Below are 19,167 nucleotides of genomic sequence, written 5' to 3' on the forward strand. Positions count from 1 at the left end.
GACAGGTTCTTTCTCAGAGTATACAAGGATCTACTCATACTAACTTCAGGGGTACTGATACTACCCATAGGAATGGATCACAAACATTTCAGCTGACAGCCAGGTGCTACTTGACGCTGAGAGCCCAGGGTATTAGCAGAGGTAGGATTCTTGCCTTCCCATGTGCAGTATGGAGCGTGTACTTCTACAGGGGAGGCAAATCCTAGCAACTTATTCTCCTGAGTAAAGTTATCCCTGACACTGTGTTGTCTCTCCAATTAAGAATCTCACAAAGCTTTTCATCTCATACTCATTGTAGTTTGTAATATGCTGTAAAACCCCTAAATCTTTACTACCCGTTACATTGTCATAAGGCAAAGGTTAGACATAACACTTTGTGGTTTGTGCTTCTTGCTTCCCCACTTACTCTTGCAGAAGTATACTTTTGAGGGGACAAGCACTTAAAAGGATGGAAAATGATTGTCTATGAACACTTCATCTCTAGCCAGAACTGCAGAGCAAGAGAATACTGGAGGGTAGCATACTTCCCAATTCTGTAAAAGTATCAATCAGCTGTGTTGCTATTTTTTCAAATTATACCATCCATTAAAAGTAGATGAATTAATAGGACTTTTGTTTTCAAAGCAGAAATAGAAGGCTGGATGATTTTTCAGTAAAAATTTGTATTTTAATCAAATGGAAGGCATCTCAGTGAAATAAGTTTGTTCCCAGTGCAAATCCACTCTATGGAACTACAAATCTAAATTGGCACAACTCAGAAAGCAGAGTTTACCCTCCATGTAAGCAGCACCCCAGTTTTGATGTACTTATGTTACTTACACCCACTTACATGAGAAACTTAATTGCTACTAGACAAACCTGAAAGAAAATTGTAGCTCAAACTAATTTGACATAACACTAAATCATTATTGAAAAGTGAGTTTCACAGAGACTTTTGAAAGCTTGCAGCACAAAATTTTGTATGGATACAAAACCAAAATTATGAAATATGGGCCTTCTATAGAAGAGAAATTTACTAATGCAAAACACTCACTAGTATCTTCTATCCTTAAAAATACTAGGAACCGCATTTTACTTTTTGATAGTAAAAAAAAAAAAAGTCTTTCAGAATTTCATCTGTACTTCAAGAACTGTCAGTTAGTCATCCAAAGCACTGGTTGCACCTATTAGCAGGTCCACTGTCTTGAAAGAGCTCCACCTGTTCCAGACAACCATGGTGAAATACAGTCACAGTCTTCTTGTTGAAGCTCTAGCCTCAGAATTATTACCTGCAATTTCTCTCAATCAATCTAATAAATTCCTTGTCATGTACATGCAATCCAGGTTTAGCTCCACTGCCATAGCACTAAAACCAAAAGATTTTGAGAGTAAGACATGAACTACTCCGAGGGAAGCAGTCTTGGATTTCAGTTACACCTTAAAGTCCAAGCCTCCCGTATGTGCCTGCCTTTCTTTTTTTCATCCTGAAAAGTTGTGCAGTTTTCTGTAATGGGAAAACTGGATGTGGAAATGAAGTAAGTGTTGAAACACTAAAAGGTTAAATGGAGGTAATGTAATTTGGGTCAGGAAATCTCTCTGGCCTCTGTTCTGGCAGAATCAATAAAGCAAATCTGAAAACAAACTTGCGGGCAAAAGTCAGTTTCTTGGGCTGCAAGATAGCCTCATAATATAGAAATAACATCACATCTTTTAGGATTTCGCTCAACTCACTGAGAGAATGAAGAATCATTGGTACTCTATGACATGGAAGAATCATGCCCAGTTCCCTTCACTACTGAATCGCAAACTTGGAATTACAAAAAGTTCTCATTTAAAGGAGTGTTGAAAAGCACTGAAACACTTGGAGAGAATGACAGCAGTGCTGTTCAGTTGTCTCTCTCAAATATACGGCTCTGAAGAGAAGATAAGGAATTTGAGATGTATTTTGACTAAGCTTCCTTATGCTTCAGAATGAATTGCAATATGTAGTTTTAGGAATTCTAGAAATATTTGATCAGTTTTCACCAAAACAGGCCTCAGGCGTTTTTGTGGAATCCCATTCCTGGGTTCTTCCTACCTCCAGAGGACAAGAGCAGTACATACTTACAGACATGTTTGCTACAGAGACTGGCCAAGACTCTGTTGGTCCTTAAGGGCTTTTAACTGCATTGCGCAGCACCACCGTGGACACAAAAGAGATTTTACTCAGTCTTGAAAACAAGCCAAATCAACTTCCATCAGGTTTGAAAGAAGAATAAGCCATTGTGCTGATCAAAAGCAGGTGTCAACCATCAGGACAGCATTTAATTCCAAAGCCTGGTCTTCAAAATAGGCTTCAGTTTTGCTATCTACATAATCCACAATATACTTTATATTGAATTATTTGTAAGAGGTAAAAAAACCTCAAATCCAACACCCATGCAACCCCTATTACAGAATGGAGTATCCCTCTTGTTCCTTACTGTCTGTAGCAGAAAAAACATTTAGGACAAAGTAACTAAGCAAAAAAAATATGAGGATTCAATACTTGGAAGGGATAGAAGTCACAGAAGCTACAGAAGGTTAGTACACAGGTCAGGACAACTCTGCTGTGGGCAAGTCTAAAGGCTCATATTTTACGTGAAAAGTTGGACAAAGATTCAGATCTTTTCCTCCTTAATCTTCCAGTTACACAAGCCTCACTCTGAGAATTCATGGTTACACTGGCATCTCTGATAGTTGCTTGCTGCAGCTAATTCTCTTTTCAGCTGAAGATACTAAAAAAAAAAAAGGTGAAGGTGTTCAGATCATGTAGTCAAGTATGACATCATGTTAACATTCCTAAGATGGTAAAGATGCTGGTAAAGCAGAAAGTTCCTCTTCCACTTTCAACCATGCTGTATCCCTTTCTTCACAGAGGGATGGAAAAAAAACCCTCACACAACTCCTACAGAGCAAGGGCTCCAAAAAAGCAGAAATGTTGGCTGTCAGCTGGTGAGCAAGAACTCCATGCTGGGTGGAATGCGCTGCATGGCTCGAAATACACAAAAAAACTTTAGAAAAGTCAATCCAGTAAGAGCAAGAACTGTCCTGGTGTATATACGCAGCACATCTCAGCTCTCATGGTCACCCAAATAATCCAGAGTGCAAACATACTCCCACACACTCTACCATCCCACCAGGGCAATATGTCAAGGCTTACTGTTCATTGCATAGACCACATCATTCTCAGTCACAGGCAGCACGTGGTTGCTCCTCTTCTTCCACCAGCAACTGTGAACACTACCATTCCTCAGCAGACTTGAGCAACAAAACATTTCTTTCCTGGGTTTGGTGGCCATATTGCTTACCACCACAACACACCAAGGCTGAAAGCTGGGCCTTTAAGATCTATGTACTATCTGTACACAATTGAACTCCAGAAACATACAACATAAAGGAGGCTGAATCAACTTTCAAAAAACTAATTTTAATCAAAACAAAAAAAATTGTTGATCATTAACAAGTTTATAAAACAGTGATTTAGTTACATAAATAAATTGATATCAGTGTATCAAATTTTAATTACTTTCAACTTCATGAGCATGTTTACATGGGTGATGAAGTACAACCTTTTTACCTATTATAATAAATAAAATGGAGAGCATGAAATAGTTTTTCTAAACAAAAATACCTACAAACATACCTCTAGCATGTTCTCTAATGAAGGGAACAAGAGACACTGGACAACTTTTGCACCAAAACATAAAAACTGCTTTAAAAAGCACAAGGATACAGAACCATCAGCTAAAGTAAAGACACTATACTGTAACCAAAGTTGGTATTTAATAATATAATGAACAGTTTGGTAGTTAGATCTCCAGTTTGGTTATTTTAAAGCATTAAGACAAGGCAAGATAGAAGGCTGCTTCTGTTTGAGTAATTCTAGAGAAAATAAAATATATTAAAAAAACAAACTGAAAAGTAGAACAGTCATACCTACACAACTTTCTGTCCTGCACAAAGTCAAAATACCTATGCAGAATATATATATATAATATATATATATGTTATTTGTGCACAAAGGTTAGCTTATTATTAGCTCACTGCAAAGGCGTAATGTATCATGTCAATCATTTTGGAAAACATTTTTGTGTTTTGTGTCAAAAAGGATATTTCTTTAAGTCTTCTAGGCTAGGAGGCACAAACCCCGATTCTGGCATACTGTATTCTTAATGCTAAGGCTTGCTGCTCTGGCTGTGTATTTTTTGTTGTCCCTCTTTACTATAGTGCCTGTTACAAGCATGTGTGTATGTGTGTATACATATATATGTATACACGGGTTGTATAAATATATATATATAAAATTTCCCCATTAGGTATCAGTCCAACCATGCAATCCAAAAGGTGGCTCTGCATAGATGCCCAGCATATAGTTCACCACCTGAGCCAACCCTGAAGCAAGGCGCACTTTAGTCCTTCTGATAGGTTTTCTTTTTTGTTTAAAACCAAGCTACTGCAGCTTCAAGTATTTTGCATTACATAGATTTTTTTATAAATTAGTTAATGTTATATTTTCAATATTCAGACATATACTATAATATATATACAGTACAATAAATGCTCTCATTCTTTTTTTTAATTTTTTTGATAAATCCCTGAGAATGTATGTTGACAGTCGCTAAGTTTCCACATGCACAAGCATTGTGTGCCATGCTTCTGGATGAACAGCACTGCAAAGCCACGTGGTCAGCCTTTTAACTATTAGTATTTCATTTGTTGGTTTGTTTAAATATGCTGAAATGTAAGGATGAGTTACAAAGGAGTAAAGCTGAATCCATTCGAGGTACTTATCACAGGATGGAGGTGTTTTGTTTGGTTTTTAAAGCCATTGCAATATATGTTTGTTTTTGAGGCTGTGAACGTATACAGAAAGAACAGGAGAGCGATGTGGGCTTTTGCCACTTGACAACATATACTCAGTGTAAACCAAACATTTTTTAACCCCTCTCTCATACAAAACAGAAAAAAGGAGAAAAAAATTAAACACACACACTTTCACAATATGACAGTTTAGTTTGCAAACTCAATATAACTATACACATATAATACCGGTGTGGCTCTGTTTCTTTAAGTTAAAAAGGATACAAAGGCAGGCTCAAGTAAAAACAAACCATCCCCCTCATCCCCCAATCTCCCCATTCACACATTTTCATCAACCAAACCGCTCACGAACCAGCATCATCAGTTTCTTTTTGCCTTTGTAGATTTGTTTTAGGTTGTCAATAAACTGTGTAAACTGGATGTGACCATCATGAGCCATTAAGAAGGTCTCTCGGGCCTTGCTGAGGAACTCTATAAACTCACTATAGTGTCGTGGGCTGATGTGAGTGAGACGTGAATGAGTTGTATTAATGTAGGCTCCAATTGTGGCATCCAAGAGTTGCCGTAAAGGGGCTTTGTCCAGTGACATGAGCTTACCAGAGTTCCTCCTTCCATGAAGTCCCACCATGCCAGGAGTGGTCAAAGTACACCTACGCAAAATGTCTGACAGTACTGTTGCACATTTGACACTTTTGACCACCAGAGGTATTATAGCTGCTAGCTCATTTTTCCCAAGGGAGTGGCTGAGCGCACATGCCCACAGAACGTCATTAATGGCAGGGTGTGTGTCCTGATTGTAACTCAGGTTGAGATGTGTCATGGCCAAAGTGGCCAGCTTGTAGGCTCGCATGGGGTAACCACGGTGCTCCATGTAACGTGCTATAGTAAAAAGCTGCGAGTAGCTCATGCCGGTTGTAGCAGCATCTAAAACGATTTGGTAAGCGGTCTCAAAAGCTATGTGATCCTTTTCACATAAGGTCAGTGCAGAGAGGGCACAGTTTTGAGGATCCTTCATGGCACACTGTAGAGCAAGCGTCCTAGCACTGCCAGCTAACTTCTCCTGCTGATGGCAGTCCAGATGCAGACGGACAATGGTGCTGTTGGACATCACTGTTGTAGCAACAATACTAGTGGCTTCTGTTGGAGTGAAAAGTGTAAACCAGTTTTGCATGATACTATCCAGTGCATAAACACCTGGGGAGAGAAAGAAAGGATTAGTCACAGCTGATAAAACCTAGCAGAAACAGATGTTCAGCAAGAGATTACATTTGCAGCAAAGTCTAAGAGGTCGCCAATACATCCAAGGGGATACACTTCAGCAAGAAGGGCTAAACCAGATAACATGGCTGGAAAAGGACAAAGGCTACTGTGCAAACTTTGTAGCAATCACCAAAATGCAGAAAATAACAAAAAAAGCCTGCAAGATAAGCTTTAATCTCCTGGTGTGACAACTGAGCTGTTTTTCATTATTTAAGACAATTTGGATAACGAGTTCTGGCTCATTTGGTCTCATCATATCACTCAAAAGCAATCCTCACACTGAACATTTTCCAAAGGCAATTTTAACTTCTCACTGTGCATCTCAAGGCACAGCGCATGTACAAAAGAATATGAAAGTATGCTAAATGGCTTTCTTAATAGAACACCATGGCACACCTTAACAAACACACTAAGCACACCTTAAAGAAAGAAAGAAAGAAAAAATCCTAACCCGCACCTCCTGCCAACAGGCTTCTCAGCTACATCTTGTATCAAATTCGTATGTGTCTGAACATCAAGATCCTTATTAGGGAAATAACCTGAGCAACATGAAATAGGTATTTTCCTTAGTATCACTTTATTCCTGGTGTGTGTATGTTTGTGTGTGTTTGGCAGGAGAAGGAAGGGGGAAAACAGTGACTAATGGGTTCCATAAGTTGAACCTTATAGCCAACTAGAGTGCCTTATTACTGCTAGAGGCAGTTTACACACATCTGTGAGCTCGCCTAAACCACACCCAGAGGTCCTCATTTTCTCTGTAGGACTCTGACGCTTCCTGCGCACCTCTTCACTTATGTGCACAACTCAGCATAGCCAGAGAATATCAGATCTTCATTTAAACAAACAGATTCCTTGCTTTACCAACTTAATCAAGTCTCAAGAGTACTTTGCATGACATTACATGTTCTTTATGGGATACTTCCACTAGAATATGTAAACTAATTTAAAGCAGTATTAAAACCACCATTTTATTTGCTGATATGCAATTGCACCAAATAATACCCAGGCACTAATATCTGTAAGATAGCCTCAGCAATAATTATCTTAGCAAAGATATAAAAGCAATAAAACAAGAGCATTGGATGAAAATTTGCAGACACAAACCACTTTCTGGCTGAGGACATATAAAGGCAAGCAGTATTTTCCCATGCCACTAACAAGGTTAATTTCCCAGTTAAGCACAAAGCAAAGAATAAACTAATCCAGAGAATAATCCTCTGAAGTTGTGAAACTCAAGAAGCATCTATGCGAAACAATCCAATTCAGATGTATGAAAAAGGAATAAATACAGTAGGGAAGCATGCTTTCCAGAAATACCTTTAGTGACAATTAAAACCGCTTCCTTATCACAAGTACTTATAATTGTCCCCAGTACCAGAGCTGCTGGGGGTTTTTCTGTTGTTTGCGTTTTTGTTTGGTTGGTTTTTGTTCAGTTTCGGTTGTTGGGGTTTTTTTTGTTTTTCTTTAAACAGCTACACAGCTTTTAATGCACTCATCTTCACTTTCAGATTCTGCATCTTCATCTTGCAGATGGTAAACTGGAATACAGAAGCTAAGGGACGCCTCATCAAGACACACAGGCAATCTATGGCAAAGCCCAAAAATGATCAGAACATCCTGATGAGTGCGCTATTCTTCCACTGCTGTCCTCTAAGTGTAAGGCTGGTTCTGCTCCCACCTTTTTTTCACCTTATGTGGTTAACAACTACTGCATTGGTATTTGGTTTGCTTTACAGTGCAGATAACAGGCCTGCACAATGTCATAGCCACATAACAAAGATACATTACACTCTAAGCTTGGACTTACCCAGGGGCTTAAAAAAACCCTAACAATTGAGAACTCCTTCATGAGATCCCATCTGCCACACAGTACAAGGCAACCCCAGCATTTCATTCACCTGTTTTCTGGTTCCTCTTCCCACAGCTGATCAGATAGCTCTCACCTGCCTTTCAGAGCAACCAAAGTTGTAGTACAGTGCAACAGCCCATAACCACGAGGCCTTTCTCTACTGCAGCCTCAAATCCAAACCTGTTATGGACTGGACAAGGGGAAATCTGGGGTATTTCCCATAGGCTAGGCACACCCTCACCTTGTGGGGGAAAAGTCACACTACATTACCCAACTATTATCTCACTTGGTCTGTGCCTAGAAAAACCTCACTTATCATTGACATAATGACTTCTCACCAAAGGACATTTATAGATGAACAGAAAGGGGGAGACATTCGCAGAACCTGGGTGTTGATAAGCAAGATCAAGCCCTCTAAGATTAGCTGATGAGAAAAGCATCTCAGAACATACCTACTTCTGTCGCACATGTTACCAACCACCTCACCATTTCCCGCCGTCGCCAATTCAGTGTCGACAGCGTCATTCGCATCACCTATTAAAACAACACAAACAAGATACAAATTAGTCCTATTGCAAATCAAGGCAATATACCAAATACTAGGGTTTTTAAGTTAGTCAAATACACTAATGTTCAAAATGGCAGCCTCTTGCCCTCTCCACTCTGTTACCTCTTTTTAGCCGATACGTCAAAAGATTTGACAAATACTGCTCAGCTATCTTAGAATACCATGCAGAGAGTAATTCCAACTGCAGACCCTTCAAGGCTAGAGGAGAGACACTGTTTTATACATGGAGAAGAAAAAAGTTACCCCACAAAAAAGCCCCCCCCAAACAACAAAAAAAGCCCAATCAATTATCACTTATTCAAATTAAATTACATCATGTCTCCTTCTAAGCATAGTAGTCTTTAAAGTGAAAATGTGTCAACTCTTGTTGGGCAAACTAACCGCTTTAATTTTTCCCCTCATCTGCATTTCTCTTCATTGACTTCAACAATACAGACAAGAGTTAAGAGTACTGTGATTTGACTGGCTACTTATTCAGCAAAGTTAAAGAAACAATTCCAGTTATATACAGGTACTATTAAGAAATCCACAGCTATGATTTCTCTCTGAACAAGCAGTCCCTGCAAAGAAGTTCCATTGTGAAACCATCAGAATCCTAGAAAAAGAATTTTAAGCTTTGATTGTAGTGTCTGTATTTTGTATCACTTGTAGTTATTGCCTATGTTGTTTCTTAAAACATAGGCAAATTTGTTTTTTCAGTAAAACAAACACTGCATGTAAAACTTGCTTCAGCTACCTGGACAGACCCCAAAGATATCTAGATGAAGAAAGTAAGCAAGTTTTCCACTTATAACACCAGTGATCATATTATGGTATTACAAATAAAGAGCAGAATAGGTCAATCATAGAGCTCTCAGCAATGATCTCTACATATTAAAACAACAATCCACTCAAACTGCTTGGAGTTAGCAGCATTTCTAAGAGGATTCTCAACCCATGTCCCCCCTCAGTCTTAAGGCGACTTCAAAGTGGCATGTAGCCCTCTGTCATATTTGTTACTCCTGTCAACTCCTTTAGTCCTATACTATAGATAGGATAATGAAGACGATGAAAAGATTGCTGAGGAGCACAAAGGCACAGATGATCTTTAAGAAGTCTGGTTATAAGCGACCATGAGTGGTTCCAAGCTGGCCTCCAAACATTCCCACCTTGAGACCCTGGTGACCAGTTGTACATCACCCAAAAGTTACAGGATAAGGCCAGCTTTGTTGGCTCAGACATTGTGGTATCATTTTAACTAAACAGTAACGTAAGTGCTAGATTGGAGAGAAGTATTTTGAAAGAAAGTAAATTGATCTGGAAGAAGCAACCCAGCACATTTTAAAATATGAAAATATGGCTAAGGTAAACCATGGAACCAGCCTTCACTTGGAAGTCTTTCTGGAAGAAAAACAGGCAGTCCCAAGTCAAAATGTTTTGGAGTGCAATTATCTGTCCCATTCTGTCCACCAAAGGGAAGCAGTCTAGGTGACTTCCTGTACTGACCCACACTCAAATTGAAGGCTAACACATTTCCAATATCCATGATGAATTTTCAGCTTCCCCCAAGTAGAGTGAATCCAAGAGAAAACACAGGGTTATGGCTGAATTCTGCTACTGGTAAGAGAGAGCAGGAGTCAAAAAACCCAAAATGGTGTGAATGACAACTTTTCTGAAAGTCTTCTCTGATGACTTCCCTCACTGTGGTGGTCTGTAAAAGGATCAGCAGTCCCAAGAGCCTCCAGCACATGTAGTGGGCATTATAGTCATTCCAGTGTAGCCAGTCATAACTCGAGAGCAAAAAATCAATACCATATACAGTTTCTTGACATGGAAAAGTTTCTTGACGAACTATTCTGGAATTAGGTTCCCTTCATTTGATTAAACTGACAAGTTGAGAACAGCAAGAGATGGTCTCTTTACTGATGATACAAAACCACAAGTATTTCAAACAAAGTATGTACTGATGTCCTGACCAAGGAGGAGCTGAAGCTAATTTATACTGTGGCACATGTAACCAAAGAACTATTTCACTTCTGCTCAATACATTCTTGAGCTACCTCTTCCTAAAAGGAAGTTCTACGTCTGTCCAAGATCTATCCAAGATCTGTGCTATCAACTGAAGAGAGCTTCTCAGTAAGACAGGAAGTCTGAAAATGGTAAGAGGCCCCTGGGAATCACATAGCCAAGCTCTCTTTCACACAGGATAATCTTGACTTTGTCTTCATAGATCTTTAGAAGATTGTTAGAGGAACAGAAGATCTCACCAATTGTAAGAGATAGAAGAAATGGCTAACCAACCATTAACTCCCGCACCAATGCAAAACCTCTCCATCATGCATGTTGGAAGGAGGTTTATTTATTTATTCATTCATTCACAGATCTGAGGGGAAGGGATAGCACTTGCCAAATACACATCGAGTGATCACCTGCACTAACTTGTTCAGCAGTTCTGCCAGCAGTACAGTTTGCATGTGTGCAGTAATACTTACTTGCACTGATGCAGCACACAACAGACAGAGGAACAGAAGCCCCTCCTGAACCTGCAGATCTTAGAGCGTCTGTGCCAGTAAGGTTCTGAAGGACAGAATATACCTGAGATAATCCTTGCCCATTTGGCCATGCTGATGACTTCTTTCCACAGACAGTTTAAAAGCCTTCCCTCTGCTGAGTCATGTAACACATGCTGCCATTGGAAATAGGGAGAAAGAACCCAGGAGTCTACACATTACTCCCAAATCTAGATCAATGTAAGAGGCTTTTCTGTCCCAGAGATCCCAGTGACAGAGTTGTGAAATTGTCAGTATCATCTCCTCAGCCCAACCAGGCCAACTTGTCACTGATGTAGCTGAGGCAGAATAGTATACTTGCGAGGACACTGCTGTTTAGCATATGAGGGAAGAAAGAGTTTTCTAGGGCATGTAAATGTCCTAAGTAGTCAGATACTAGGTGGTGAATACAGACAATCTAATTGTCATTAAGTGGTAGGGGTAGGAAAGGGGAAAGCATCTGTAGGCCAGCAGAGACAGTGCTGACACTAAGGTTTTTGCAGGAAAAGTATTACTGCAAAAATCCACACAGCTGTGAGTTACTACCAGAAAACTGCTATGCATCTTCCTTCTGGAAAGCAAACTACCTTTAAGATTCTTAAAACACTTTCATAAGCTTGGGACAGTTTGTTCCAAACCCTGGGACTGAGAAGGAAGTATGGGTTCATGATATTTCTTTCACTAGATCTCACTGAAGACATTCTGATGACACCAGAAACCACAAAGGGGTATCCATGAATACAGTGACATCCAAAGTGCCCTGCTACCACTGAATGATACTTGGTGAATGCCTGAGGTGACACACAGGTCAATCACAAGGATCTTTCTCTCTCTTAGGTAAACAAACATTTAAGGCAGAAACATAGCAAGATGTGAAAAAAGCAGCAGATTTCCACAGCAACCTTGGGAGTATGAAAGGCTAACAAAGCATACAGAATCTCAGTTTTCTGATTAAAGACTTTAGCTTCTAAACACCTAGAAGAGGCAAACAGTACCTTTCTTTGGCATAAGAAGAAACTGGGATAATATCCTTTCCCCAGAATTCTTTGGAGCTTTGTTTACTGAAGCCAAGTAATAAACGGTTTTCTGATCTTTGCACATTTTTTTTAAGAACTCCCTGAAGAGGGATGAAGAGATTTATTTTTGTTGAAGTGAACTGATAAACTCCAAGATACTCCAGATACCTAAAACTTAGCTGTCTCCTTTTAGCTTGCAAAGTCTCTCCTAAGAGCCTGAAAACTGATCTGATGTTCTAGTATACCTCAAGCTGAGTCTCATGCATCTGATCACCCCATAGACTGCAGAGTACAGGATTTTGGTGAAGTGAGAGGGCTGCTGTTAGCATAGTCTGCCTTAGAAATGGGTCATTATGGTTGACCTTGGCTTCCTCTAATAATTCAACAACCACCTACCAAATCTCATTTAGGGGCAAGGAAGGGAAGGAATGGTAAGAAACCCAACCCTCAAGGTCATGCAGAAAATACAGTTCATTTCCGGCAAGCAGGCTAATTCTGCCTTCTAGCCAGTCCTACATATACTCTGGAACCCATTGCACTAGTCCTCTCTCACCCCTGAACAGAAGACTGCCCTGCAACCAGCCGTTCCCAGCTCTCTCTTCCACCGAAATGGCACAAAGGGGCTATGCAGACCCTTGGTCTGTGTTTACCAGTGCATTGAGCTTTGTATCAGGAAACAGAATCTAAAAACTAGAGCAAGGGTAAAGAGGGTACGGTCCTCAGTATTTAAAAGCTATACCCTCCAACACTGGGTCAAATTCCTTTTTTCTACTGTAACAGTAATAAACGAGGGAAATACCTGAAGGCCTAACTCCAGAGAAACTTTCAGTAGAGTGATGTCTGGCAAGCTGTCCATGAGTGTTGCTATTTTAAATGCATCCTGGGCAAGTTTGAAAATGTGCGATGAGGAGTGGATATTTTTCTGGATGGATTCTAACACTGTTTCCAGCCTCCGAACATCACCTGTAAAGCGTAAACAGAATCACCAAAACAGAACAAACTCCCAAAACATTCAGAGTCTGCTGTTGCTATGCAGCAGTATGATGTTTCAATTACACATATTCTGTTTTTAGAAACCTTCCACAGTTAAATCACATATGAATGAAAGACACAAGACAGCACAAACTCCTCTAGTGCCTGATGGTGCTAGTGTAGTACAGGGCCAAAAGTTATCCTGACTTGTGAATTTTAGAAGTGATTTGTCCACTCCTGGGTCTCACAGTCTACGTCATGCGTCAGAAGAACAAAAAACTGTCTCATCAGCCTCAAATCAAGCTCATCTGGCTACCATCTAACTAGCTTAACTACTTTGCTAGAAAATTAAGTGACAAGTTTAAGTCAGTTCAATTTGTTGCAGCCATTTCAAACTCCTGTCAGGCTGCAATTTAGATTCCTGAACACAAATTCTATAGTCTGTTTACTCCACGCAATATTAAAAGCATATGTTCAGTTGAGTACATAACTGACAGCAATGTACCTTTGGCTGCTGTTAGCATGGTCGATGCCAGCTCACACTGCTGGGATTCAATGTGGCTTAGGGTGAACCAGCGAGGATATCGGTTTGGAACAACTGATGCAATGTGGTGCGGGCGGGACATGTCTCCCGAAGGAGCTGTAGATTCCAATACTAGCAACCTGAAATAAGGAAGAAATCCTCTTTCATTAAATCATTATTATATTAGGTTACTCATGAATAAAACTAAAGCTGCAAGAACACCTGACCTTGTTTATGAAATGCACCTCTTTGGTTATCAATAAAAGACTGGAAAACTGCTTCTCTTTCTTGGGGAACCTTAAAAGTCCATTTGCCAAATTTGCCTGTATCAGTGGGCATCTGCAGGAATTCACAGGACAATTAAGCTACTCATTAGCCAAGGCAGAGACTTCCTGCGTCATTAATAGAGTTGAAGCTTTTCTTCCTGCCTTGTTTCAGTCTTTGAACAACAGCCCTCAGGAAGGGAAGTGGAGTAGTTCTCCACTGTACGGAGAACATGTAAATATTTTTCAGTATTTGGAACGTTACAAATGCTCAAAGTAAGGGAGAGGGATATTCAACAATTCAGATTTTCATCTCATAATAAATTCAGACATGAATTTATGTCCATAAAGGACATTTTACTGTTCAACTATGACTACTTTTTGAAGTTCTCAAACTTTAGCCTACCAACATTTTATAATGTACCGTAATCTGATGTTAAGAGTCCCAAGCAGCAGTGATGGAGGAAGTTTCCTTTAAAGCTACTTTTCAGACTCCATTTTCTAATCCTGAAGCAAAAATTTCTTCGACTATGCATCAATCTACAACAGTCTTACCCACCAAGGTGAATTCATACTTAGATAATTCAAATTAATGTGTTTGTTGTTGACTACTACAACACAAGAGAGACTCAACTGATGACCCTTCAATACACTACCTATAACCAGTACACTACATACTACATAAATGCCAATGCAAAAAGTAGGAGTGAACAAAAAAAAGGCATTTTTATTCAATACAATTCAGCATAGTTTCAGGACATGAATGGTTAATGAGACATCAAATGATAGTAAAGAGACAACGTCCAGAAAAAAAGCCTTTCTGGTGCCTAGCTTCTTGATCAGGGTTAACATCCAAGTTCTGTTTCTACCAGTTTTCATGTACAAGTGATTTTCTAACAGGAAGTCATCTGGGAAGTCAAAGGAAACTGGACCTCTTTTGCCAATAAAATTGCAACTACTGAACATTGAAAATCCAATAAATTGTGATTTTCTGTGACAGAATATTTCTTATGACGTAAGCTCATTTAAACATAAATTACAATTTCTTGCACTTAAATAAATACCTAAGTTCTTTAAGTAACTGGAGTGCATGGGGGTTTTTTTGCAGTAGGATAGTTTTAAGTTCCATCAGTTTTCTGTAGGTTCCTGAACCATATGAGAGTATCTTTAAGAATTCCCTCAGAAAGGTAATTTTGACTATTTGGGAGGGTATCTAGCAGGCATATATAAATACAACACACCATATAAATAACTATCAGCAGGTTATACTAACATTTTCAGACACATGTATGTGCATGCTAATATGAAAAAAAAGAATACTTCCCTTTTGATTTTTTTCTAGAGTCAAATTATATAGCTTTATATGTATTTTATTTTTCAGTATATAAAGTCTTCAGCTGATTTTTTCCAAGCATGGAGAGAGGGTAGTGGGAGAGATGCATTATTAGATGGTTTCAATAAACAGTAAAAAAATCCCAACTACCTAACGCAAAAAGGGATTATTAAGTTATGAGTAACAGTAAATAGACAAAGAGCATGAAAGAAAGAGTCCGTTTTGGGGAAATCTTTTGTCACTTTGAATTTCATTGCCAGTTTCTATGTTCTTTTGCTGTGAAAAGAAGTGCTGCTGTGAATTGGTGGCTTTCATGCAATTTTGGCAAGATTAGGGAACATCAGAACAAGCACAAGCAGATTTAGCATTCTTCACTTCCCTCCCACACCCCTTTCAAACATCAATTATTTAGCTAGGTTTTAGCAAAGCTACTGTGTGATTAAACATCACCACTAAAGTCTGGCTCCCAAAGCCTGGGTGAAATTCAGGCTTAACAAGGGATCAGCCAAACTAAGCCAAACATTCAAGTTCAGATTCCAAGTGAGCAGTCAACTAGGTCACTGCAGATCCACATTCTCCAAGGCTCCACTCCATTGTTTCAGTGCTGCAAGCAGAGAACTGTAGACAGAAGTGACCATCAAGGACAGCACAACACTGTCCTTGCAGACCCAAGGCGTATGCATGAAAGACTTTATGGTTTCAACTTCCATTGATTTCATACTCAGTGTTTCACACACTAAAATAAGATTTAAAAAATGAAACAGCAGCAGATGATTTTGAATACAGATAGGTAAAATACTCCACAGCTGCTACCACAGGTCATTGACCCATGCACACTTGTGTGCAGACTGACACTAAACACCTCTGTCTGCAGAGCAACTAGTCGGCGTCTTGGGAAGCTAACTTCTTTAATAAATGTTGAAGTGAAGCAGGAAATACACTTCACCTCTAAAAGCATGAGCAACGACACAGATTTCTATGCAGCACCTTTACTAATTTCCACATGAGATTTTTGTCCATGGTCGCAGCCACTTCCTCAATGCCATGGAAAAGATGCTCAAATTTTCCTCTTCTGATCCACTCAAACCTACAACTATGAGACAGAAAGTCTTCAGGTTTGCTTTCTTCTTCTCCCCTCAAGAAAGTACTAAGTTACCTTTTCATTTAGTTTGCATTGGGAGTCCTTTAAACACTAAACAATCGCTTTGGTGCAAATGGAGAGAGCAACCAACCTTCTTCAGGAGAATTTGAGAAATGCTGCGGAACGCAGACAGACATGGAATAGAAAGTGTCTAAATCTGCCATCGCCAGAATTCAAGATAGCAGTCCACCTTTCTGAAGAGTGTCAAATATCAAAATATAGAAAGACTGATTATTGTCTAGAGCTGAACTCTCATCTGCCTTATAAAGTGATGACAAAAGGGCTATGGAGAACAGCCCTGAGAACGCTGATGTCTCCTGTGATTCTACCAGACAGAAACAGAACAGACAACTCTTTCTTACACTAACTTCTTTGGCTGAGATGACAGTTTCATACCAAAAGGTGGCTGGAGCTACCCATGACTAACCGCAGATTTCATCATTTGGATCTTTCAGTATCTTGCTTGTTTTTCCTGTTGAGAAAGGAAACTTCCAGAAAAGAAGTTTTCAGTTATGATTGGTCTCTGGGGAAATCCCAAATCCTTGTTCAAAAGGAATGGCATGCTGCTGTCACGTTCACTGAAGCGTTCAGTGCACTGTGCAAAGCTGTTGATGGATGTCTATTCCAGCCTTTCAGCATGGTTGCAGTAGTTCAGTTTAAGGAGGAAAACTCCACACAAAATCTCTGAGTAACACTTTAATGTAGTAACTAAAGTACAAGGATACAAGTCTACTCTATAAAATTGACCCTTTTTTTTAAAAAAAAAAAACCTCACAAAAAACAAAACAGAAGGAAAAAAGCCAAACAAAAAACGCCACCCACCACATTAAGTCTACTTTATAAAATTGACCCTTTTTTTAAAAAAAAACCTCACAAAAAACAAAACAGAAGGAAAAAAGCCAAACAAAAAACGCCACCCACCACATTTTGTATTATCTTGCTGATCTGATATGACCAGGGTTACTGATGCACTTAACTTGCGATAAAAGAAGACGTGTGTATTTAGATGGCCCACACAGTTTTCCCATCATGCACTTGAACATTTGCAATAGTTCATCAGTAATGCACTTTTGTCTTCTCAATCTATTTCCTAAAATGCTAACCATAACCAGCAAGTATGCAAGGTCACTCTTCATATTTCTTAGACTCTCCACATCCATTACTAGACACTCTTGGAGGTAAAAAACAACCAAGCTAAGCAGACCTTTGGCCTGACCTGACAGTAGCTATGTTTTGTTGTTATGTCTGCCCTCCTGTTTAGTCCTTTGAACACAGAATTACTTTCTCCCCATTTAGTTTTTCTGAGAAACTAGCTCCAGAATACACATTTCCAAACTACTAGGATGCAATCTGTCTGATGAAGCTAAATACTACTTATGTGGCTAGTGTGTCCTTCAATCACTATACGATCATTCTTGATAATAATGACCAGGAAAATAATACTTTCTTAGTAGTCAGTTGTGGCTATTCTTTGTCAACTATGAACTACAGGGTTCTTGACTGCAATCAGATGATTCAGATGGTACCAGTTTCTTCTCTGCATTGTACGTGGACAACAGATTTATCGTTGATCATTTAGGCCCTTGAAACTTCCTTCAGAAGGCTTTTCCTAGCCCTCACTATCAGTCTGGCCTGCCTTGAGATAAAGCCAGCACATACTGAACACTCCCTGAGAAACATCTTTTTCCTGATTACTGAAGACAAAGGGCATGCAAGTCAGACATTTTGTTGTTGTATGACATACTCCACTTAAATACCAACATTCACCCAGAAGTGGGTAAGACTGCTTCACTATGAAGCACAAGAAAAATGTACTGGCTTAGACCACACCATATGGTTTCAAATCTATCACAAAGAGTCAATTTATAAAGAAGGCCAGTGGAACAAATAGTCCTCCCAAACAGGCTAAGCAGCAGATGATCCCGAGACTGCTGGTGAGATGTCTCTTTCCTCATTTTCTTACCAATACTATCACACCCACCCCCCCCAACCACATGGGTGAGAGAATGCATATGCTAAGGCTGTTGTTGAACACAAAACCTCATGTCCCAAGAGTGGGATTCTAGAAGGACTTGTGACAGAGAATGCTGTTTTACAGTTGTACATAAAGACTAATTGTACATTTATAAATTATTATACTGTAGTTACTACAGACATCAATTGCTTTTATAGATAACAGAACAGAGATAATTTCTCCTTAAAGGAGAAAATGCTTCTTTTAGAAAAAAAAGAGTAGTCTAGATTATCAAGCTTTTTCCCCTTTTCCCAACTGCTACTTGTGCTCTTTCTAGATGACTCGTGAATACATACCGCATGGCTCTCAGTGCAGTTTTGTATGCCAATTCAGCATCATGAGGTAGGAGAGACGTGAAGAGATACTTGGCAAATGTGTGCATTGGAACGCTCTCTCGATGGATGACTTCGCCTAAACCACTATATGGTCCAGCTGAAGGAAAGCGAAAGAGAATGTAAGTTTTTACATACTGCTAAAACCCAACTTCTGGACCATTAAAAACACTCACTATACCTTCAGTTAGAATCAGTATTCCGAGACAGAGTTTGCTGTACAAAAGGTAAAGTTACATTGCTATTTTCTGTGAAATACATCATACGTATATCACATATATGCAATGTACTACAAATATATTAAATACCATATATTCTGAGACCACAAAACAGACTGCAAATTGTATAGTATTAAGCACACTACCAGTGTGCATACAAATGACAGAAAGGTTCCAGTGCTCCATGGGGCTCATTCAGCAAGCCTATGGTATGCAAAAGTAGACAGTGATAATCCTAGCTTTGCCTCCACATAGTTACACCATGCACATGAATCTCTATGCACCCTGTTGGTGTGTGACTGCTTTATCACAAATCCACCAGAAAAGAG

The 19,167-nt window shown here is 39.4% G+C and overlaps 1 protein-coding gene across 1 annotated transcript; it reads right to left on the bottom strand.

Moving 5' to 3' along the window:
- Window positions 1-3,406: 3,406 nt before the first annotated feature.
- On the bottom strand, window positions 3,407-18,722 carry ZSWIM6 (zinc finger, SWIM-type containing 6). The gene is made up of 5 exons (XM_009706633.1): window positions 18,585-18,722; window positions 13,520-13,677; window positions 12,842-13,005; window positions 8,383-8,464; window positions 3,407-6,015 (listed from the first exon to the last, which is right to left on the bottom strand). The coding sequence occupies exons 1-5, from the start codon at window positions 18,668-18,670 to the stop codon at window positions 5,153-5,155; spliced, it is 1,353 nt and encodes a 450-aa protein (XP_009704935.1). The 5' UTR covers window positions 18,671-18,722; the 3' UTR covers window positions 3,407-5,152.
- Window positions 18,723-19,167: the final 445 nt, after the last annotated feature.

Source organism: Cariama cristata, unplaced genomic scaffold (assembly GCF_000690535.1).
Source record: "Cariama cristata isolate BGI_N322 unplaced genomic scaffold, ASM69053v1 scaffold19168, whole genome shotgun sequence".
Lineage (NCBI taxonomy): Eukaryota > Metazoa > Chordata > Aves > Cariamiformes > Cariamidae > Cariama > Cariama cristata.

What these genes read in the sequence shown, in the direction of transcription:
- ZSWIM6 (XM_009706633.1), bottom strand. Translation starts at nt 18,670, where the DNA reads ATGCACACATTTGCCAAGTATCTCTTCACGTCTCTCCTACCTCATGAT. An exon ending in CTCTGGAGTTAGGCCTTCAG is followed by an intron (nt 8,465 to 12,841) that starts GTATTTCCCTCG and finishes TTGTTTTAATAG; the next exon opens with GTGATGCGAATGACGCTGTC. An exon ending in AACATGTGCGACAGAAGTAG is followed by an intron (nt 6,016 to 8,382) that starts GTATGTTCTGAG and finishes TTCTCTCCCCAG; the next exon opens with GTGTTTATGCACTGGATAGT.